The 24,757-nt window shown below is 36.3% G+C and overlaps 1 protein-coding gene across 2 annotated transcripts in view; it reads left to right on the top strand.

Moving 5' to 3' along the window:
• Positions 1 to 86: 86 nt before the first annotated feature.
• Positions 87 to 24,757, top strand: part of TMED8 (transmembrane p24 trafficking protein family member 8) — a 35,103-nt gene continuing 10,432 nt past the window's right edge. The window contains exons 1-5 of one of the 2 annotated variants that reach the window (XM_031952446.1): positions 87 to 512; positions 12,343 to 12,430; positions 18,463 to 18,586; positions 20,363 to 20,495; positions 20,694 to 21,002. In XM_031952446.1, coding sequence (XP_031808306.1) covers positions 410 to 512; positions 12,343 to 12,430; positions 18,463 to 18,586; positions 20,363 to 20,495; positions 20,694 to 21,002 — 757 coding nt within the window. In that variant the 5' untranslated portion in view covers positions 87 to 409. Of the gene's footprint in view, positions 513 to 12,342; positions 12,431 to 18,462; positions 18,587 to 20,347; positions 20,496 to 20,693; positions 21,003 to 24,757 lie in introns of both variants that reach the window. The other variant, XM_023501895.2, reaches the window with a different exon arrangement.

Below are 24,757 nucleotides of genomic sequence, written 5' to 3' on the forward strand. Positions count from 1 at the left end.
TCCGGGAGCGTCTCTATGGAGACCGCGGCTTCCGGAAGTGCCCCGGCCTAACCGTCCCCCAGCCTCCCCTCGCTCTTTCTAGCCATGGCCTAAAACGAGTATTACCAAAAGAGGCTCTGATTAATGTTCGGGTCCCGTCTCCTCCTTTACTAGTTTTTCTCGACTATCTCCTACTAGTCAGAGCCGGGGCGGACAGGCCCTGGATGAGGCGGAACCCTCTGGGGGGAAGGCAGCGCCGGCGGAGGCTCCTTCCGGTCCGGCTCTCTCGGCCCTCGGCTTTTTCCGCCTCGTCGCGGGCCGCGGGCTTCGGCTGTTTCCGGAGTAAGTTCGTTCTCTCGCTGGCTTGCTGGTTCGCAGCCGCCGCGCGACGAGCTAAGCCGTAGCTGAGCTGGGCTGGGCTGGGCTGCAGATGTCGGACTCGCTCCTCACTTCGGGCTCTGGGTTCTTGAACCCTGACGGCGACGGGATAGAGGCTGGAGCCGGAGTTGGGGACTGTTCGGCCCCAGCCGCAGGTACGTACCCTAGAAACCTGGGAACCCTATAATTAAGGGATGGAGGAGGTCCTCCCGCCGCCGGCCTTCGCACCCTCTTTCCCTCTATGGCTTTCTCTCACTGTCTTAATCTTTGTTTGCAGCTCCTGCTCCAACACGTTGTATCTCTATTGCCTACCAGTATACACTAGGTGCTTAATAAATGCTTCTCGCCTAACCCACGCGCGCAACCATTGGTCTGACAGATTTTGCACCCAGGAGAGAGGGAACCTTCCTCCATCCTTTGACAGAGACGGACGTGGTGGACACGGACCTCTCAGCCCCACCCCTTCAGGACAGACGCGCCCTTCTCTCTCCATTGCACCCCTCCCTCTCATCCCTTTGCTCCTCGGAGGTTGCCGCTCTGGGTCAACTTTTTTTTTTTCTTTCGCTGATGAGAATGTTCATGCTCTCCAGTCGTGCCTCAGCCCAGATGATGATGTCCCTTGATTGTCCCGACCTCTTTACCCGGGACCCCATTTTCTCAGCCTGTGACACTAGCCCTTGCCACCTTTCCTCACACACTTTATTCCCTCAACCCCCATTCCTAAATGCGCCTTTATCTGTCATTGACTCAGCTCTTGTCATAGGACCCTAGATTTGGAACTGGAAGGGACCTTAGATGAAGGGATTCTTAACTTCAAGCCCACCAGCATTTCAGTCAGCCAAAGAGCATTTATTAAGCGCCTATATGTACCAGCCACTGTGCTAAATGTTGGGAATCAATACCAAGAAAGGTAAAAGACATTCCCTGTTTTCATTGTAAGGCAGATTGTGAACTTGGTTGGGGAAAAAGTGAGATCTCTTTTCACAGATTATGGTTTCTTTTATAATCCTATACATTTATTATCATTTTCCATCTTAAACATTATTCCTCACCACATTGAAAAAGGAGTCTGATACACACAAAAAGATTAAAACTCATCACATTAACTAGGTCATCAGTTCCAACCTTTTCATTTTATAGAGATGAAACTGAAACTTAAAAGACTAATTTGAATGGCTTGCCCAGGTCACACAACTTTAAATAAATGAATGAGATGAAAGAAAATAGGTCTTCCTGAGACCACTTTTAATACTCGGTGAATACATCTCTACATTGAGTACTCTGTACACTACATCTACATCTAGTGCTCTATACAGTGCATCTGATGCCTTTCCTTTCTTCCTCCAGCCAGGCTAGCATTCAACCATCCTCCTTTCTCTACCCACCTACCCCAAACACTTCAACTCTTGTTCTTGGGGCCTTGGGTCTCTCCATTCCCAGCTTGTTACTAACTTCTCTTGATCTTGCCCTACCTCATTGACTCTTGATTTGGCAGTGGGTTCCTTCAATAAGAAATAAATTCCAAATACCACCCTCTTTTCCCTCATCACCCTTCTCATTCCTCTAAAAGAGAAGAGGTAGGATCATTGGTGTTATTTTTGAGGAAGTAAAATGAAGTCTAATTTGTCATGATAATTATCAGTCTATTTTGGAAATCTAGGTATAAATATTATCTATAATATTGTAATTAGTATTATAGAAGACCACCAGTTTGATCACCTGGAGGACCCATGATATAATTTATGTCTGTTACATAGTTTCTCTTTGGTTAGAGCTAGGTATCAAGATTCCTCTCTTTCCTACTTGTTTTCCTTATTCTCTCCTACATATCTCCCAACCCCTTGCCCTCCAAAGGATGAAGGAAGGGAACCTTATAACTGTTTCCCATGGTTTTTCTGTGGAAGCTTAAAATGTCATAGTGTTTGTCCCTGAATATTTTTCCTTGGCTTCCAGCTGGATCCTCCTTTCACTGATTTTTCCCAGGCTATTAGCTACAGGGAATATTCAAGGGAGCATGTCAAGGTCCCCTTTGAAACACATTCCCATTTCGTCCTACCTTTCTCAACAAACTATGTGACTGCATTGTAATAATGGAATTTAAAGTTGGTAAGTAATTTATTAAGTGCCTACTCTTTCTCCTAAGCACTGGGGATACAAAGAAAAGCTAAAAAACAGTCTTTGCCCTTCAAGAAGTCATAATGTTATGGAAGACACAACAAACTATATACCAGAAAAATAAATAATTAACAGAGGAAAGGCAAATTAAGAGAGATTAGGAAAAGCTTCCTGTATAAAGTAAAACTTTAGCTGGGATCTGATGGAATTCAGGGAAGCCCGGAGGTGGCCATAAGGAAGGAGAGTGTTCTGAGCATGGGGAATAGCTAGGGAAAGTGTCTGGAGCCAAAAGTTGGAATATCTTGTTCACAGAAAAGCAAAGGTGTCAGTGTCATTGGAAGAGGGTCTAAAATGTAAGAAAGACTAGGAGAGGGCTAAGTTCTAAAGGATTTGGAATGTATTTGATTTGTAGGTAATATGAACCACTGGAGATTTTAAAGTATGGGAATGATATGGTTGGTCCTGTGCTTTAAGAAAATCACTTTGGGGGCTGAATAGATGATGTGCTGGAGTAGAGAGAGACTTATGGCAAACAGATCCACAGTAGTTGGCTGTTTCAGTAATACAGGCATGAGATGATGAATATCTGTACCAGAGTGTTGGCAGTTATCACAGAAAGAGAAGGGGGTGTATTTGAGGAATGTTACAAAGGTAAAATCAACAGGTTTTGGCAACAGGTTGGATATGGAGGGTGAAAGGTGGTAAGGAATAGAGGATGACAAACAGGTTGTGAGTCCAGGAGACTAGAAAAATGGTGGTGCCATTGAAAATGATTTTAAAAAATTGGAAGTGGATAGGTTTTAGGAGAAAATATAATGAGTTGATAAAATGTTGAGTTTAAGATGTCCACTAGACAATCTAGTTTGAGATGTCAGAAAGGAAGTTGGAAGCGTGACAGGAGGTCAACAGAGACATTAGAGCTGGATAAATAGATTTGAGAATTATCAGCATAGAAATGATTATTAAATCCATGGGAACTGCTAAGCTCATCATGTTAAATAGCAGAAGGAGAAGCAAAGAGGATCCAGGACAGAACTTGTGTGACATTCACAGTTGGCAGATATGATGTAGATGAAGATACAGCAAAGGAGATGAAAAGACTGGTTAAATAAATAGGAAGAGAACCAGAAGAAAGCGGTGTCCCAGAAACCTAGAGAGAAGAGTGTCAGAGAGAAGGAGGCTGACAATATCAAAGTCCTTCAGAAAGGTCTAGAAGAATGAGGATTAAGAAAAGGCAATTGGATTTAGCAATTAAGGGATCTTTGGGAACCAGAGAGTTTCTGTTGAATAGAATGAAGTCAGAAGCCTGATTATTAGGATTAAGAAGACAAGAAAAAAGGAGGAAGTGGAGGCATTTTTATCGTAGATAGCCTTTTTCAAGGAGTTTAGCCAAAAAGGACAGAAAATATAGGATGATAGTGTAGGAATGGAAGGGATCAAGTATGCGGTTTTATTTTTCAGTATGGGGGACATGGACATATTTGTGGGCAGTAGAAGAGTCAGTAGACAGGGAAAGATTGAAAATAAATGAAAGTGGGGATGCGGAGTTATGAGGGGTGGAGGGTGGAGCCAGGTGAAGGAGAGTAATCTATGGAAGAGACAGGATGGAATGGGATTCCTTGTTTAAGCAGAGGGATTTGCCTTGGCAAGGAGTAGGGCTGTTTCTTCTTACAAGACAGGGAGGAAAGAGGAGATAAAAGATATCAGGCATCTTTGTGATATAAGATGAGGAGGAAAGAAGAGCTCCCAGTGAATAGACTCAACTTTTTCTGTAAACAAGAGGTTTCCAACTAAAAGGGTGGAAGAAAGGGAAAGCCATGGGAGCTTGAGGAATGATGAAAAGATTTTGAAGAACACTATGGAAAGTGGGACAGTGAGTTGACAAAAGTAGATGTAGAATGATGGATTGCCTATCAGCAATGAAGGAAAGCCCAGTAGAGGTGTTGTGTAATATAAATTTGTAATAGAGCCAATCAGAATGGTTGCATGATTTTCTCCACCTTCATTCAGCAACATATGTTTAGGAAAAAAGGCGATGAATAACAGGAATGAGCTAAAGCTGAAGCTTAGCAGGATACAATTAACAATGTAATAAGGGTGCAAGAGACTCAAGAGAAATGTGTAATATAGAGTTAATTGTTTCACCAAGATGGGTATAAGCTTGATAGCCGGGAAGAAAATTGAAGGGTCAAAGAATTGTGAGTCACAGTGGGGGATGGAGTAGGGTTTTATAAGGCAAAGGACAGGAAAAGGTGAAAAGCCAATAGATTATGTACAATTAAGAGAATTTCCGATTGAGCATAAGGATGGAACCTTTGTGGGTAATGGCAGAATCCAAGAATATGACCTTTCTGTATGACTAAAATGCAGTAAAAGAATAGATCATGGAAAGTGAGAATCTGAATATTTAGAATGTTCGAGTGTCAATATGGATATTCAAATCCCTTAGTATGAAGGCAGGAGTTGGGACAGAGATAAATTGTGAGCCACATACTGAACTCAGTGAAGAAGAGAGTACCCTGAAAGTCTATAGACCTCAGCTTCTGAAACTGTGTTTTATGACCCCCATATGGAATTTTGTAACTGAATGTGGGGGTTATAAAAATATGATTATCAAAAAATTTTGATTTTGTATACTTATTTTATATATGTGTATACCTGGGGTCATGTAAATATTTCTTAGGTGAAAAGAGATCACAAGTGGGAAAAATTTAAAAAGCCCCATTATGGATAACAACTACCAGGATTTTGATTGGGTGGAAAATATGAATGATAAACACCTCTGAGGGGGAAAGATTAGTAATGATGGTAGAAGGAGAATCTGAAAGTGACAATAGGGAGCATAGAATGTCCAATCACCCTCCTTTGGCCTGTGAGCTAAGAACAATGGAATGAAAGTACATCATACTGGAAAAAGTAACCAGAGGCTATGTATTCATGGGTCAGATTTTAATGATTGTCAGTAAATGGAAGAAGTGTGAGAAGAAAAGATGATGAAAGCAAATTTGTGCCTATGAGGCAAGCATTCCAGAGGTCACAGTGGAAGAGTGGGTAACATATAGAGGGATGGCATGAACATGAATAGCATGTTATTGATAGGCATTGTTGGTTTGGGTTGATGGAGGCAATAACTGGCATTTCTTTAGTGTTTACATGTATTTTTACATTTTTAAAAATACCACATGTATTATTTCATCTTCACATCAACCTTATGGGTAAAGGGCACTTACAAATAGTATTTATTATTATTGTTTTACATTTGAGGAGACAAAGGCTGAAAAAGGTTAATTAAGTGACTTGTCCATGGTCATATGGTATCAGAGCCAAGAACAGCTTTTTACAACCCATCTCTCAACTGCATCTTTGGAAGGAGTGAGTGAATTAGTGAGTGAGTATATGTGTGTGTGTGTACATACAATATAAATATATATAAATAAGATTATATATCCATTGGAGTATGATGGAATAATTCATGTTAATTATTATTCCACAAGTACTTACATGTTCATTATTATGCTAATGAATGCATTAGTTAATGCTAAGAATTTGGAAACACAATGCATAATCCCTTCCACCAACAAACTTATAATTTATTTGGAGAGACAGTGTGGGACTATTTAGCTGGATCTTGCAAGATGGGTAGGATTTAGATAAAAGGAAACAAAGAATTAAATGAAACATTTTTAAATCTTCTCTTTGTCAAAGAAATCCACTTCCATCAGAATACATCCTCATATAGTATTGTTGAAGTATATAATGATCTCCTGGTTCTGCTCATTTCACTCAGCATCAGTTCGTGTAAGTCTCTCCAAGCCTCTCTATATTCATCCTCCTGGTCATTTCTTACAGAACAGTAATATTCCTTAACATTCATATATCACAATTTAGTCATTCTCCAATTGATGGGCATCCATTCAATTTCCAGTTTCTAGCCACTACAAAGAGGACTGCCACAAACATTCTTGCACATTCAGGTCCCTTTTCTTTCTTTAAGATCTCTTTGGTATATAAGCCCAGTACTAACATTGCTGGATCAAAGGATATACACAGTTTGACAACTTTTTGAGCATAGTTCCAAACTGCTCTCCAGAATGGTTGGATCCGTTCACAACTCCACCAACAATGTATCAGTGTCCCAGTTTCCCCACATCCCCTCCAACATTCATCATTATCTTTTCTTGTTATCTTAGCCAATCTGAGAGGTATGTAGTGGTATCTAAGAGTTATCTTAATTTTCATTTCTCTGATCAATAATTATTTGGGACACTTTTTCATATGGGTAGGAATAGTTTCAATTTCATCATCTGAAAATTATCTGTTCACATTCTTTGACCATTTATCAATTGGAGAATGGCTTGATTTCTTAAAATTTGAGTCAGTTCTCTATATATTTTGGAAATGTGGAAATGAGACCTTTATCTGATTTATTTTCTATGTGGCATTGAAAGCCATTTAACATCTCTGGACCTCACTTTCCTCATCTGGAAAATGAGGTGTAAAACAAGATGGTTTAAGCACTTCTGTCTCCTAGTTTTTAAAGCTCTTTCATCGTTAGCACTAATGTAAAAATTGTTATCTAATAAAGATCAGCGTGACAAAAGTATTCAAGATGAACTAAAGCAAAGAAGGATGGAGTCAAGTTGGCTAAGAAAGCTTTCATAAAAATCAAAAAAGATTTGATGAGAGTCTGGTAGTGATGGTGAAAATAAAAGTGATTGCTTATGTTAGACTCTGTTAATATAATAAAAATGACAAAACTGCCTAATCAATTTATTTTTTCAATTTAATTCCAAACTATGAAAGAATTACTTTGAGATCTAGGGAAAATATAGCAAAATGTATCTGGGTTAGCAGATAACCTTTTTTTTGGATAGTATTTTATTTATCCAAATGTATGCAATGGTAGTTTTTAACATTCACCTTTGCAAAATCTTGTTTCAATTTTTTTTTCCTCTCACCCTGCTCTCCTTCTCTCCCAAGACAGCAAACAATTAGATATAAGGTAAATATGTGTAATTCTTCTAAACATAAGCAGATACATTTTTGATAACACAGTAACAATCTTCTCAAGTAAGATAATGAAAAAAAATTTACAAAAGAATCAGGATCTGGTAGTACTAGATTTTAGAGTAAATCACAAAGCACAGTAATCATTGAAGCTCTTTGATAATGGCCAAAGCATAGCAAAGTTGATGAGCAGAGCAGATTAGGCACATAACATAGAGAAGGAAATGAACATAGTAACAGTATTAAATAAACTGAAAACCTGCAACATTTGTGGGTAATGACAACAGAAATTTTTGGGATAACTGGAAAGTGGTCTGGCAGAAGTTAGGTTTAGATCAACATTCCCACCATTTATCACTATAAATTCAAATGGATACATAACCTAGATGTGAAAAGTCACCTCATTAAAAGAGGAACAAGGAAGAAATTACCTTTTGTAACTTTACAAAAAAAGAGTTCATGAAAGCTGAAAGAGTTCATGGCCAAACAAGGAATTAAGTTTTATAGAAGGTAAAATGGATAGTTTTAATTATATTACATTGAAAAGTTTTGCACAAAAAATTAATGAATATAGTAAGTAAGTAGTTAACTGGAAAACATTTGTAACAAATTTCTTTTATAAATGTTGGTATTCAAGATAATATAAAGCTTTATTAATTCCATTCCCCAAATTGACAAATGGTCAAAAGATATGAATTGGTAGTTTAAAAGGAAGAAATGCAAGCTGTCAACAGCTACATAAAAATATGCTGTCAAATTATTCATAATTAGATACTAATTAAAACAGCTCTGAGATTCCATTTTACACCCAATAGATTGTCAAAGATGACAAAAAAAAGTAAAATGACAAATGTTAGAGAGGCTTGGGAAAGATGTGTTGAATCATTTTCAGTTGTGCTTTCATGGCTCCATTTGGGGTTTTCTGGGCAAATATAGGGAGTGCTTTGCCATTTCTTTCTACAGTTCATTTTATAGGTGAGGAAATTGAGACAAACAGGGTTCAGGGTTGTGATTTTCCCAGAGTAATACAAATTATAATTGTCTGAGGCTAGATTTGAACTCATGTCTTCTTGACTCCGTGCCAGTGCTCTTTACTGCTAGTGTAGCTGTGAATTTGGCCATTCTTAAAATCAATTTGGAACTAAGCCTAGCCACCAATCCAAAGTACTAAAGATGAAATATGCTACCCACCTATCTCCTGACTAAGGAATAATGAACTTGAAGTGCAAAATGAAATGTTCATTTTGTGGAAATGACACATTTGTGGATTTATGTTTCTTAACTATGCTTATTTATTATAAAGATTGTAATTTTCCATTTTTCATTTGCCGAGGTGGGAGGGGGGGATGTGAGGGAGAAAAGGGAACTAGCATTGTATTGCCAAAGCAAAATAAAAGCAGGTTATCAGAGCATTGTTAAATATACATAGAAGTTAACAGAAGGAAGGTTAGAAAGAAACAAATGAGGTAAATTTTGAAAGTAACATGCTTTACTTTTGTATTTTAAAAAACCAAACTGCATGTAATTATGGTTTCACATACATTTTTTTTCTTTTTCTTTTTTGGTCAAATTTGGGATAATTTTTTTTAATGGAAAGGAGGAGGGATAGGATTTAACTTAGAATTTGAGGACATAAAGAGAATAATGAATCAAAGATGACTCCAAGATTTTGAGCCTGGATTATTGAGAAAGTGATATTATGATAGATTTGGAAATTAAGAGGGTAATTGACCTTTCCCTCCTATTTGGCTGCCATACTTTGGTTTTTCATCCATCAATGAGCATTTAATATGTGTTAAGCAATGAGATACAAAGACACAGTTAAATAGTCCCTTTTCTCAAAGATCTTACACTTTAACATGGGAGAGAAGCTGTACATTTTAAGGTACATACACAAAAAACATAATGCTAACTGAATACCAAGGAGTTTGGGGGTGAAATAAGTGCACTAACACCAGCTGAGATCAGTTTTACCTAGAGCTTGTTTTGGTTATTGCATAGTACCTTGTAAATGCACTTAAATTCTTATTGGTTGATTGACATTTTTATTTGCTAAGGCAGCAGTGTAATCACTGTGTCAGTGATGTCAGTCCTTCAGTCTCAAAGAAGACCAGTGACATCACTGATTGGTGTCTTGACTTGAGTGTAAGTTAGATTTAAGAAAGGTACAGCTGCACAAACGGTCTTAGCTCTTATCCTGAGCCATACTAGGTGATGGTATAGTATCTGTCTCAGTGAAAAAAACATTGGAAGGAAGACCTAGAAGACCTGGGTATTTTAATTCTTCCTCTGTCTATAACTAGCATTGTAATTTTAGACCTGTCATTTCATTTCTCTGGGCCTCTAATTTCCCTATCTGTAAAATAATTATAAGACCTGATGGTTTCTAATGCCCTTTTCAAACCTAAAACTTCCGTGATTCTATAATATTAGTATTAATGATCCAAGATCAGGAATCTGAAATTTAGATCTCTTGGTGTCATGCTTGGAAGTTTTGAAAGGTTGTTTTGCATGGTCTTATGACAATAATAAAATAGATATTGATAATTTAAAAAAAACCTTCCATCTGTAAATATAACTGATGTTATTGATTCCATTAAACCTAAAAAAGATGGGATAGTTATTTTCTAATCCAAGAGTGAGGATGCTGCTTCTCAAGCATTATAGATTTATACTTTTCTGGAAACTCTTATGAAAAATCTTGACCTTTCTAATAGACAAATCATTTGCTTTTTTGACTTTTTTTTTTTTTTTTGGTGGGTGGGTTGGGTTGGAATGAAGGAAGCATTGCACACTAAATAAGAATCTACAGCAAATAAGGAAATCCTGATATTAGCCTAATAAATTGTCTGGAAAAAGAACTCTCATTTTGAAAGTTGTATTAGATACAAAATGGGTTCTTTTAAAATTGAACTTCTTTTCTCATTTGACTGTGCTTACTTTTGTTTTATGAATCATAAATTGTGGAGTTAATTTTGGATTTACTTTTTCTTCATCCCCTATCTTGTTTGACTTCTCAAGCACTTAGTTGTCACTTTTAAGGGTACGTTCACTATTCTTCTATATCATGTTTTGCTGAATTTCAAAGACTTGTGAGTTGGAATGAGCTTCAGAGATCATTTGGCCAAGTAATACCTGCAAATTTTTATTTTTGCTTTTATCAGATACTTTGTACTTTTATCAGCACATCTTGATTTTTCTTTTTTTCTACTCACTAAAATAAGACATTAAAAAATGAGTCATATAATTGTCTCCTTCTGTAAAGCAGTATTGCATTTTTCTATCTTATACTTCTAAATATAGAATTATATCTCTTCTTATCTACTTTCATCACTTATTACCCCTCTGAACTTAATTAGTTATATTATTTATAGTGTCTACTCATATCTTTTAATTTAAAAATAATCCAGAGAATTCTTTTTAATTTAAAAATATTTGTAGCCATTTTTATGAATTTTTCAAAAGTATTTTATTGCTAATTTAAAAAACATTTATGTACACATTAGGATGCCAAGATACTGTGAAGACTATAATGCCAATATCCTGGTTTAGACTAGTTCCTTTTAAGTATTCTATCTTTTTATTCAGTAGAAAAATTACCTTTCCTTAAGTTTTTCTTTTCTAGATGTATTTTTATGTTGGTAAAGATCGGTATTTAAACATCTTTGAAAATATCATTGGAGTAGTTGATTTTATATTATGTTTTATATCCATTACTATTTCCCTTTTTTAAAAAAAATATTTTCCTGTGTAAAGAAAAAAATAACCTACATACATTTAAGTTATTTTCAGAGCAAGATGATGACCAAGGGAGAGACAGGGCTCAGGAAGCTGATATATTTGTTAATAGATGATAGAAGATAAACTTTTAATTTGCTTCTGTCATCTTGTGTAATGAAATTGGTTTTCAAACATCAAAGCTCACAATGACAAGAGGAAATTGAAGAGGAAATTTCAGTATAAAGACATTAGGACATAGATACTTTAAATAAATTCGAGTCACCAGGGCCAGATGAATTAGTGAGTATTGAAAAAGTTGGAAGTGTTTGAAGAATTGCTGATTTCTTTGAGAAATCATGGATGAAAAACAATATAGATGCAAGAACACGAGGATTGTACAGATGTTTTGATTTTTTAAAAGTGATTTAAAAAGGGGCAATTAGATCGAGCAGTGGGAAAGAGCTCTGGCCCTGAAATCAGGAGTATCTGAGTTCAAATCTGGTCTCAGACACTTAACACTTGCTATATGTGACCATGGGCAAGTCACTTAACTCCAATGGCTTTGTAAAAACAAAGAAGAAAAATCAAACACAAAAAAATTAATTAAAATATGAATATCAGAAACTATAGATAAAGCTTGAATTTTCCTTGAAAATTAACATTTCTTTCCTATGTATTCCAAGCATTTAGTAGTATTCAGCAATGGATTTAGTCTTGTGTCATAGAATTACAGATTCAAAGATGGTTTTCTGAACCATCAGTCTATTTTGGCCATATTCTTTTTTTTCTTTGGCTGGTCTTATATTATACATATTTGGAATTTTCTTGCTTTCCAAAAATAGTTTACTCTTGATTTATAGCATACCTGAGTTAGATAGACAAGAAAACCTTTGTTAAATAGGTTCTTGTCACACAAATAGGTTATGATTACAGAATGATTGGATTTGAATAACTTGAAAAATTTATGTGTTTATCGTACAGATAAATAAGATAAAGACCTTGCTCTGAAAATGTTGAAAGGTAGAGAACTTAACTCTGCCCCCAGCCCCCCCTCCCCAAGCAAATCTGCTGGATAATTAGCAGTGTACTTCCTGTCTTCTCTTGAACATTAAATTATTTTCTTTTGTTTCTTTGCCTCCTCAGAAAATGAGGATCCAGACCACAGAACAAGTGATATTGCTTCCCCAATGATGACTGCTTCTGATCAGGAAACTTTATCCTCACCTGGCAGGTAGGAAGAGCAGCTCTTTGAAATAAACAGACTCCAGAACTTATAGAAATTTTTTTTGTTGTTGCTTTAGGACTCAAAGTGAGGAGGAGAATAACAGCCCTCAGGAAAAGACAAGTAAAAATAAGGAATAGGTGCTTTTTTGTCCTACTTAATCTGTCCTGAATTTTGTTTTATAAATTGTGATACCTATTTTTAAGCTACTGCTTTTCTCATTAAACTTTATTACAGAAATCAGACTCACTGAGACATTTTAAACATAATTTCTTGGTCAGATGAAAGGCAACCTATTGTAATGAAGAGAGTACTAGACTAAGAATCAATAATACTTGGGTTCAAATTCTATCTTAGATACATATTAGCTTTGTGCCTGTAGGAAAGTCATCTGAATGAGTCTCCGTCAACTTGTCTATAATATGGGGCAATAATAATCCCCTATATCATAGGGTTGCTATGAAAAGCAAATGAGATTAAGTTTATGATCAAGTATTTGTTAAAACGCTTACTGTGTGCCTGACACTGATACTTACAAAGTTAAAACAAAATATACTTTACCCTCAAGGAACTTACATTCTACCATGGGAAATTACATATAGCATTTAAATGAATACAAAATATATACAAAGTAAACATTAAGGTAATTGGGATGGGAAAGGGGAGTGGAGTATAGTAACTGCTTGGGGGAAAGTGTTGATCAAGAAAGGCCCTATGAGAGAAATGGCAAATAGAGCTTTAAAGGGAGTTAAGAATTTTAAGAGAAGTATCTTCCAGGCCTGGGAACTACTAGCCTGTGCAAAGACATAGAGATAGAAGATGGATATATGGATATTTGGAATAGCAAATAGATCATTTGGCCAGAAAGTAAAGTGTATGAATAGGAGTCATTTAGAGACATAGATTGGAGCCAGACCATAAAAAGCTATGAAAAATGCAAATATCAACTATTGTTACTTTCAGACATATATAAAGAACTCAAAGTATATTTATTTTAAAATGTTTGGGGGTTTTCTGGTTTTTTAATAGGCAGTCCATATGCCAAAAAAAAAAAAAAAAAAAAAAAAAGCATCTTTCTTAGAGGATCTTTAAGTTTTGTGAAAATATTATTACTTTTATCCTTAAGATTGATATTTTTCAATTTTTCTTCTCTGTTCTTCTTCCTCATTGTTACTGACTCGAAGATTTCCTGCATCATAGATAGATGGCAGAGAGGACAAATGTAGAGAGGGGCTGAGCACATGTGAGAACTATCAGTATCCTTTGCCTTTTCAATAATAGTTCATGTACTACAGTCTATATAGCTAGGCTTCCTCATTCACAATACTGTGGTATTGTAATTTCTCTGCCCATCAGCTAAAGATAGGTAGGAGAAACTCAGAAAGACTGTTATTTAACTATGGACTGTTCTCTGATTGTTATTGTTGTTCAGTCATTTGAGTCATGTCCTGCTCTTCATGAGCATTTGGAGTTTGATAATATCTGCAAAGTAGATTGATACTTGCAAGTGCTATGTAAATGTGAATTACTGTTATAACTTCTCATCTTCAAATCCTGTTATGTGAGATAGTTTATCATCCTTATTTCATTGTGTCAGAACTGAGACTTTAGAGGTGGAATGATTTGCCTGGGGTGACACAGCACATATATAGAGAAGTCACAATTTAAAGGCCCTTTTTCTGAACTCATATCCAATGTTCCTTTCACACAGCCAAAGCATCCAAGTGGGTTGAGGGGATTTTTTTTCCCCTCTTATATTTATGTGTAATTTCTTTATAGTCTTTAAGAAAAAAGACCTTTTTTAGAATTCAGAATGCTAATTATGATCAGCAAAGTGACAACATAGTGGATAGAGTATTGGACCTTTAGGAAGATTCAAAGGAATGAAGCCCCTTACTGCTGTGGGACCTTGGGCAAGTCACTTAACTTCTGTGCCTCAGTTTCCTCATTTGTAAAATAGAGATAATACTAGTACTTATCTCCCAGATGAAGATAATATTTGTAATTGCTTTGCAAAATCTTAAAAGCATATAAATGCTATCTGTATAAATACTGATTGTGAAAGACTTTGTCCTATTTTTAAGGTTTTTAGGTTATTGAATATAACAAACACTTTAGAAGAAGAAACAGCCTCCCTAAACTCTTGGGAATTTTATTAAATAATAACTCATATTTCTTTATTGTCTTATGTGTATCAAGAACTTTCTCAACAATTCAGTAAGTCACATAGTAAAAGTATTATCTCTATTTTATAGTGTTCTTTCTACTACCTTAGAGAATGAGAACAACTATCAGTTTTCTTAATTTTATCTCCCTCCTCCTTATTCTACTCCATGTTCATACTCAGGATTTAGATCTGGGAGATCATTTAATACAGTCTCCTCATTCTACATATTTTCAGCATATGTTGATTTGAAGGAGCTGCTATCACAGACCTTTTTTCTTTTAATACTAAATATACTTAGGAGAGAAAAAAGAACAGTCTTAGGTAAGAAGACATTTGTTTGTTTTTTAAAATCCAGTACATAGTAAGGCCTAAAGTTTAGTAATTATTTTACATCTTTTTCAAAAATGATAAATTTTTTTTAATACCACTGCCATTTCTCATGAGAAAAACTGAATGCTTTGCTTCTCTAGCCACCAAACATACTTTTTAAGTCTTACCTTTTCCAGGTCTGTGGAGAGTAAAGGACTTGAAATGGGTATTTTCTCTTAACTATGATTTATCATATTCACTGAGCAATCTGCAATTTATTTTCCACCCTCAACCTCAAGTTCTTCAGAGAATAAAAGGTTGTCATGAATAGTAATGAAATGCAGCTGTTTCATGTGATAGGTAATAGATTTTTTTTGTTAAGAAAACTGCATATCTATGGAAAGGCAGCTAAGATAGGGTGCTAGGCCTGGAGTTAGGAAGAATCATCTTCTTGAGCTTAAATTAAAAGAGTTCAGTCTGTATTCATGCACAACCAATTGTTCCTCTGGATGTGGATAGCATTTTTTTTATTTATCATAAGTCCTTCAGAGTAGTTGTGTGGATCTTTGTATTTCTAAGAATAGCTAATGATCCCATAACGTTGCTATTACTTTGTACACAGTACATTTTGTTTTGCTTGAATTAATGGAGGATTATTTCCCATAGAATAATATTTCTTCATAATCATATATCCCAATTTATTCAGCCATTCCTTAATTAATGGGTATCTCCTTATTTCCAATTCTTTGCCCTGAGAAGAAAGCGGTTATATTTTTATACATATGGGATCCTTTCCTTTTTAAAAAAAAATCTCTTTTGGGATTCATACCTAGTAGTGGTATTGTTAGGCTAAAGCATATGCATGATTTTATTGTTCTTTGGGCATTTATCATCTGGGCATTGATCATTTATCAATTGGGGAGTTGCTCTTATTATTTATTTTTTTTTAAATTTGATTCAGTTCCCTAAACATTTGAGAAACGAGGCTTTAATCAGAGAAACTTGCTTCAAAATTTTTTCCAATTACAATTTCTAACTGCGTTTCTCCCAATTATTCTATTCTCTCTCCTTACACCCTGACTGTCCTCAAAAGTGTTTTGCTACTGACCACACCGTCTCCCAATATGCCCTCTCTTCTGTTACCCTCCTCTTTTCCCATATCTTTTTCCCCTCTTATTTTCTTGCAGGGTAAGATAGAATTCTATACCCATATTAAATGTGTAAGTTATTTTCTGTTTGAGTCAATTCTGATGAGAGTAAAGGTTCCTTGCCCCTACCCTCCCCCACTCTTTCTCTGTCTTCTCTTCCATTGTAGAAACTTTTTCTTGCCTCTTTTATAGCAAATAGTTTATGCCATTCCTTCCCCATTCTAGTACATTTCAATCTCACCCCTTAATTTTATTTTCTCAGATGTTATCTTTTTGTAGTCAACTCATACCTGATGGGCACAGTCACTTAACCCTGTTTGCCTCAGTTTCTCATGTGTAAAATGAGCTGGAGAAGCGAAATGACAAACCTCTCCAGTGTCTTTGCCAAAGAAAACCCCAGATTGGGGGGGGGGGGTGTCACAGAGAGTCAGACACAACTCGACAACAACAACAAGAATTTGAAAAGGAAGGTGCTGAAGGCAGAGAAAAGACACCATTTTAGAAACAGTATGCAGTGAGTGCAGGCAAATGACCTGAAATACTAAATTTTCTTCATTAATTATGAATTGAAGTTGCTTAATTGGGAGAAGAGGTTTAGAGGGTGGGGAGATGTTTGGATAGTTTTCTTCATGTACTGGAAGGGCTGTCCAGGAACAACAGGTAAACATTGCAGAAAGACAGATTCAGGTTTGATATAAGAAAAACCTTCTACTCTAATAATTAGATCTATCCAGATGTAGTATGAGCTTTCTTAGGAGGTTATCCCTCACTAGAGCATCTTAAAAGAAAAACTAGGTGACTTTGTGTTGGGGATGTGAATAAAGGGTTTCTTATTCAGGTATGGATTTGGTCAGATGATCCTTTAAGGTCTTTCTTAACCCTAGGTTTCTGTGATGGGTAGATCATAATTATTGTCCTTTTTTCTCAAACAAAAATTAACATGCCCAGAGGATAGTCATTGTCATGTATTGCTTTAAAGGAGGAGCAATACAGTAACCCCATAGATCATGTCTGCTGATTTTTTTAATGCTGTAAATGCTAAGGAGTGCTGATAATCAGTTAAAGAAATATTAGCAAGAGCATATTGTCATAGATTTTGAATATGTAGTCAGGCTACTAGGGTACAAATACCAACTCTTCCTCTTGCAACTTGGGTGATCTTGAACTGAGTTCCTTCAATTCCTGGGTTTCAGTTTCCTAGTCTGTGAAATGAGAGAATTGAACTAAATGAGCTATAATTCCATGATGACCATGTATGCCCTTGTTTCTCATAAGTAGTTCTTTACAAACCAACTCATTCACTCTACGATAAATTTAAATTCTTCTCCAGTATCTTGTAGTGACATAGCGATGATCTTAGAAAGTTCTTATAGGTTATGCCATTGGCATATGCAAATGTTGGCAAATTCTACCAATTGGAAAAGGTTTCAAAAGGAAAGGCTAGTGATAATGATGTGAAGAGGTTAAGTGATGATGATGTATGTCAGAGACTAGCCTACTTAAATTTGGAGAAATTATTCACCAGCTTGATTTCAAGGTGATGAATTTTTCAGCCACAGCAACTCTCAGACAGAATAGCAAGTAGTCAAAGAGTTTGGACTACATTAGGGGAGGGAATATCCAGAGCAATAAAGCATTAGGTGCTGGAAATATTTAAACATAAAACTGAAATGATTTAGACATTGCAAATCAGTTTCTCTTTTCTAAGTATTTGAAGGAAGTAATCAATAAACTAAGGGACTTACCCCATTTTATAATTTCAATAATCTGCTTTCCAAAAATGATGAGAGATATCTTATGTTTTTTGCAGTCTTTTGATTTTTTTCTTTTCTTTTCTTTTCTTTTTTTTTCCTGAGGCAATTTGGGATTAAGTGACTTGCCCAAGGTCACACAGCCAGGACGCGTTAAGTGTCTGACAGCAGATTTGAACTCAGGTCCTCCTGACTTCAGGGATGGTGCTCTATCCACTGCACCACCTAACTGCCCCTTGTTTTTTTTTGTTTGTTTGTTTGTTTTTTAAATAAAAAAGAAATGAAAGATTTTGCCCCTGAAGTACAAGTAGATTTCTTTGTTTTTCAGTTTAGATGACCTTTGTTTTAGTAATGGCTATTCTGATTTGAGTTAAATATCTTCTCTTTGTATCTTCTCTCTTGTTGATCACTCATAGAGGAATTGACATGAATCATGGAAGACAGGTACTTTGTTCTCTTCAGCCTTTCAGTACTGGTTTTCAAAGCTTTCAGGTCAGCCAAATTTCAGTAATTGGTCAGCTAATGTATTGCAAATGTAAGGACACTAGGCAGCAAAACTGATTCCTGAGAGGGGATCCTTTAGATGCCAATTTCTTCAAAAAGTTGCTCCAGAGTGAATGTCTTTCCAGAGAGCCCTTGAATTCATGTTTTGTCTTCTTCTGAGAGGCTACAGATTGTATCTCCTGTGATTGAGGATGTATCAGAAAATCCTGGAAAAGGTGATGGTGCTTTGGAGGAGCAGGCATTGGTGGGTCAGGAAACACTGTCAGGAGACCAGCTTCTGAAAGAGGTAAGGAGCATATACTCTCATATCTTAAAGGGGAGAATTTCTGATCCTATTAAGGTTTTTTCCTGGTTTGATAATTTATAAATTAAAAGTAGAAACAGAAATTATAGACTTGGAAGGCTAACTTTTCATATTTGTATTTCTGGATCATTGCACAAAATTCCAGCTCTCTTTTCTATCTAGCACATTAAATGCTTCAATAATGAATGAATTCAATAAAATCGTGATACTAGGTTTCTTAAAACTGTCTTGATATCAAATTAATAATCAGATAGAATTGTAGAATCATAGCCCCTTTGAGTGAAAAAAAAAAAGAACTTTAGAAGTCATCTATTTCTATCTCTTCATTTTATGGATAAGGAAATTAAGGTACAGAGATGAAACGTGACTTTACAATTCTATAAATGGCAAATAATGGAGCCAATACCCCAAACAAATGCTTAAAGTTTCTGGTTAAGATTTCAGAGGAATGATATTCGTAGCAGAGATCTTCATTCCATTAGCTATAGAGAAAGTGTTAATGAGACAAATGAAAAAATATTCCTTTGGGGGAAGAGAATTAAACACCACCTCAAGAGGTCTGGCTTACACATACACATGGGATAGTTGGAATGATTCATCACTGGAAACATACTCCTGTGAGAAAGCTATAGAAAAGGATTATAAACTAGATTTGTTTCCACATATTCAGAATTGCACTACTTCTAAGTAAAAGTATTGGAGTCCAATTTCTTTGTGATATATTCTGTCCTTTTGCCAGTAGGGATAGCATTTCTATTAAACTAGCTGTTACTGAGAGAAGGAATCAGGAAATAACAACACAGTTCTCTCTCTGTGTAGAGGTAGAACAGTGATCTGAAAGAAATATCCAAGATTAGATTATGGACTAGTCATGTGAGTTAGAGAAAGCTTTGAATCTAAGAAGACAAAGCTAGCTACATATGTACTGTAAATTACAGATCAGGCTTCTGGAAGCAAAAACATTGTTTAAATATAATACCAGCCCTTCATTCTTGGTGTCAGTGATTAGATTATAATTATTTGCAGAGCACTATTAGGAATAAATAAAATAGAGAACAAGATAGCACCTACTGCTGTACCTACCTAGTGCTGACAAGGCCTACATCAGGGTGCTGACAAGGTAAACAGACAACGCAGTTTCAAACATGGAACCACAGAACCAGGTGGTACAGAGAAGAAATTATTTATTTTGTGTATTTGTACAGTGCTTTTATAAAGTATTAATTGACAGCTACCTGGAAAGTGGGAGTTGAATAGGGAAAGTAGAAGGGGAATTCATGGCACAGTGGGAGGGAGAGTTAAGTCGCAGGTGGCACAGGAACAGATGAAAATAGTTAGGGAGGTACCTCTGCAGGGTGAGAAGTAAAATTAGTGTAGGTTGCAGAAATTTAAAGAAAAAGAAAATATGAAATGATCACAGTTGTGGGCAAAGATTTTTAGAAAGCATGGAGTTGAGCAAATTATGAAAGACAGATGATGGAGTAAGGAGACATCTTTAAGAAATTAACATAACAACTAGCTATAATAGAGGGACTGAAGAAATTAAGTTAAGGCTGGCCATTGAGAGAAAAGGAGAGGATCTAGCTAAACGAGATACTACATCCTGAAGCAGGATAAGAGAAGGAAATGTTTTCATTACTATTTCCAATATTAGGGTGAAATTATCTTTTAGCCAGAAGATTTTTGAACTATTCAGAGTGAAAAATACTTAATAAGAATCTTTGGGACATGCCCTTCAACTAGGAATCTGTTGTTCAGATGAACAAGTTCCAAGCACCAAAAGGATCAGGAGACATGGTTATGATCCAGTCAGACACAGGAGACATAGGAACCGTGGATGTCCTTTCAACTGAGTTGGAATCTGCAGATCTCCTTGGAGAACAGAGAAGAGGTGAGATCTTGGGAGATAAAAATGGTTGGTTTTTGCATGGGTTCTTAAAAAAAAAAATCCAAAAATGGAACGATGACAAAGTCAGAGAAGTAGATAGGAGAAATGCTTTACTTAAGATTGTGCTTCCATAAGTGCCACGTTTGTCTAAGTCTCGCTATGGGTGCCTTCCCTCTTTGATAAGTTTTCTGTTTCTTTCAGTCTCAACACCTCCTCTGTCTCCTCCATCCATATGGACCTTTGCCAAGATGAAGGAATTCAAAACCAAGATGAGCAAGGTGAAGAATTCTCGGCTAGTGGTGAAGCGGGGTGAGGTAGTAACAGTACGAGTGCCCACCCACCCTGACGGCAAGCGTCTCTTTTGGGAATTTGCCACTGACAATTATGACATTGGTTTTGGTGTCTATTTTGATTGGACCCCTGTAACCAGCACTGCAGTCACTGTGCATGTCAGTGAGTCCAGTGATGAGGATGAGGATGATGAAGAGGATGCAGAGGGAGGGATTGAAGGTAAGTATGACATCAACCTTTTTTCCCCTATGTGTTTTTCATCCTGAAAGGTTCTTCTTTATTTAAAACTGCTACATTGTACAATGTTCCCTATAGCCAGTTATAGGATTCTTTGCATTTGGTCTTGTGAGCTAAAGGCCAAAAATAGTTTCTGAAAGAAAATTTTGACGGAGTTAATGTTGGTGCTTCATTTGGGGACATTGTCCCTTGTAAATAAGTATTGAGCCGATCCAAGGACAATGCTAATTGGTGAAAGGTAGGTAGTATATTTCAAATCAGAAATAAAATGGGTGTTTTATGGCAGAGGTATCAAACTCATGATCCTTTATACTCCTGAGTGTAAAGAACCAGGTCAAAATGTAACTGAGAAATGCTTTAACAAAACACATCAAAATACATAAGAATAAGATAATGTTAATATGTGGTTTTTCTTAGTACACACACCTTAGGAATCCTCCCTTTTTTTATTTAAGTTTGATTCCACAGTTCTATGGAATTCCTTGGTCAAAGGATGTTTAATCCAAAGTCCTGGACTAATTCCAAATTGTGTGATTATTACATTTCACTGGCCTACATTCTGCTGAACTTCCACTGCTAACTGGATTTATTTCATTCCCTTCTGTGGGATTTAAACAGCTACTGCTATTCTCCATTTCAGTTGTATCATTGATAAAGTGTGACTGATGGATCTCTTTTGTTCATGTTTTCCCAGGTATTCTTCTCTGACACCCTTTCTCTCTCTTGTCCTGTAGTATATAGTCTAATCAGTCAATCAACAAATATATTAAGCACCCACTCTGTGCCAGATGTCATGCTTCGGATATAAGTACAAAGAATGAAATAGTTCCTACTTGCAAAGAGCTTAAATTCTAATGAAGGAGACATTGAGGAAATATAAAGCTAAATATAGCATAAATTTAAAGTGAATAAATACAAATATTTATGGAGTTATCACATCTAGTTTTGGAGAGAGGATACTGACAATTGGGAGAGGGATTCAGGAATGACTTCATGAAGATGATGCTAGTGTTACATCTTAAAGGAAATAAAGGATTTCATTCGGCAGAGTTAAGGAATTAGTACATGTTGTACATGGAGGAGAGCCAGTACAAAGGCATGGAGATAAGAGATGGAATGTCATGTGTGAGAAACAGAGGAAAAACCAGTTTGTCTGTATTGCAGCGTGTGTGGGAGGAGAAGTAATATCCACTGAAACTGGAAAAATAGATGGAAGTCTATTTGTGCAGGGCTTTAAAATCTAAACATAAGAGTTTCTTTTTGGTCTTAAAGGCAATAGGAAGTCCATGGAGTTGATTAATTGAATAGTTACACAATCAGATCAACATTTGAATAACACTACTTTGTAGCAGGATTTAAGATAGACAAGAGTGATGAGGGATTTGAGGCAGAGCAGCCCTTTTGGTGGTGGCTGTAACAATCCAGATGAAAAATGATAAATACCCGAACTAAGGTGATAGCAGTGTAATTGGAGATAAAGAGCTAGATCTGTGTCTAGTGAGGTTGGAAAACAGAAAATTTTAATATACACAGTCAGTATGATTGTGAGACTTGCTCCAGCTGCATTCAATAGCACATTAATAGGAATAGGGGAGGCCGATGGTGAGTGTAATCTAAGATTGAGATTTGGCAAGGAAAAAGTGGTGCTAGAAGGGGGCAAGGGATTCAAGAACAGAGTAGGGTTGAAATACCTAAACTGGGTTGAAATTGGAGAAGAAGGAAAAGGAAATCACATCAGGTTTGAGAAAATACTGTGGGGGTAGAGAGGCTGGAGGTCTTGAGGCAAAAACTAGGTTTCGAAGATGATGAACCATAAGGAGCTGTAGGATGATAGGTTATGGAATTAGGGAAATGGAATGTTTACAGGTAATGATGAGAATGTGACTGTGTTTCTTTGTGTGGCTTAGGCTGAATGAAAGAGTAACTGGTTAGGTTTAAGGAAGGCAAGAAATTAGGGATTAAGGAGTGTGAGGGAATATAATTCTAAATTTATATCAAAACCCTCTTGTATGAGAGCAGGCATTGAAGATGTGAATAAGAAGGCTAGATAATATGAGGTCAGTAGACTATAGCAACTATAATTCAAATTGGGTGGAAATTTTATTTTTATTTATATTTTTAATTTAATATTTTATTTTTCCCAATTACATGTGAAAATTATTTTAACATTCTTTTTTCAAATTTTGAGTCCCAAATTTTCTCCGTTCATCCTCTCCCTTCCCCACCTCATTGAAAAGGCAAGCAATTTGACATGTATGTTATATGTGTATAGTTATAAAACACATTTCCATGTAAGTCGTACTATGAAAGAAAACACAGACAAAAATCCCCAAATTAGGTAAAAATTTCAGATCAAGTGAACTGCAAAAGCGAAAAGATTGTTAAGTGAAGGATGAGTAAAGGGAGAGTATGGAAATGATCATGGAGAATAATAAATTTTCCAGGTTCTCTTCTAGGACCAGTGTGTCAAGGGATGTAAGAGAAAGTATATCCAGTACTAAAGAATAATATCATGGATGCAAAGGATGTTGTGTCATTAGAGAAGCCAATAGGTAAAAAGCATAAGAGAAAGGGGAAAATAGGGGTTCAGAATGAAAGAGAGTTTGTTCACTATGGGACAACAATTCCTGATGACACAATAGGAGAGGTAGATAGGGTTGGAATAGAAAATGTGTGGAATTGGGTTGAAGATGAATGAAGATGGGGAGAAGATAACAGAAATTAGGGGACTAGGGACAGTTTTTCCTAAATGGCTGATGATTAATAAGTATAAGGATAGGGACAGAAACAGATGAAGACATAGGAATAGTAATGAGTGGCAGATGAGTAGAGAAATTCAGTTTCTAAAAAATAATGTATGGTCAAGTGAGCTAGATTTGGGTCTGCTTCACCTGGGCTGTTGGTGAAATGGAGCCAGTAGTGGGCATTTATTTCCCCTAGTCAACCAGAGTCACTGGTCAGCACTCTGGCCTGAGTGTGAATTGGGACCCAATTGAGACCCAACCTGCTAGTTCCAAGTGCTCTTCCTCTTCCTCCAAGATATTTTGGAGTGTGGTGAACAGCAGACTCCCTGCCAACAGAATATTCTGGACAGCATGATCCTATCCCTGTGATTAGATCCTTGGGACCTTCTACTGGTTAACAAGAGTAGCTGAGTTCTCTCCGAACCTGACTTATATGATAATATGTAAAAAATGATTGTATGGGTATAACCTAAAAAAAAAAAGAAAAAAAAAATAGTAGCCAGGAAAGCCTTTTCCCCTCTAATTCTTCTGACACTAACTCAACCATAATCTTTTGTGTTTGGTAATTCTTCTCTTGGCTGAGCCCCTTATAGTTCCAGAACTAGAACTTGCATTGTCTCTAAGCAACTTGAAATGGTGTGGAAATCAGGAAGAGAGAGATCTTTTTTTGTTCTAAGCAGGTGAAGTCAGATGGGCTGATATAATATAGATGGGTGGTACATGGTTACATCCAGTCTAGGAAATAGCTCCAGAAAATAGTTTAGGGCCCAAACATTCTATCTTCTAAGTTCATATGTACTCTAACCAAAGAAACCACTAGTTTTTCCCCATGGTGTCCTAAGTGATATAATGGAAAGAGTCTTGGACTGGTTTTTTAATTGGAACTCTGCTTCTATCTCTTTTACTAGCTAAAAATGTGACCCCCTAAAGCAAATCACTTTATTTCTGAGTTTCTTCATCTTTGCATTGAGGTATTTGTACTATATGATGAGA

This window comes from Sarcophilus harrisii, chromosome 2 (assembly GCF_902635505.1).
Source record: "Sarcophilus harrisii chromosome 2, mSarHar1.11, whole genome shotgun sequence".
Lineage (NCBI taxonomy): Eukaryota > Metazoa > Chordata > Mammalia > Dasyuromorphia > Dasyuridae > Sarcophilus > Sarcophilus harrisii.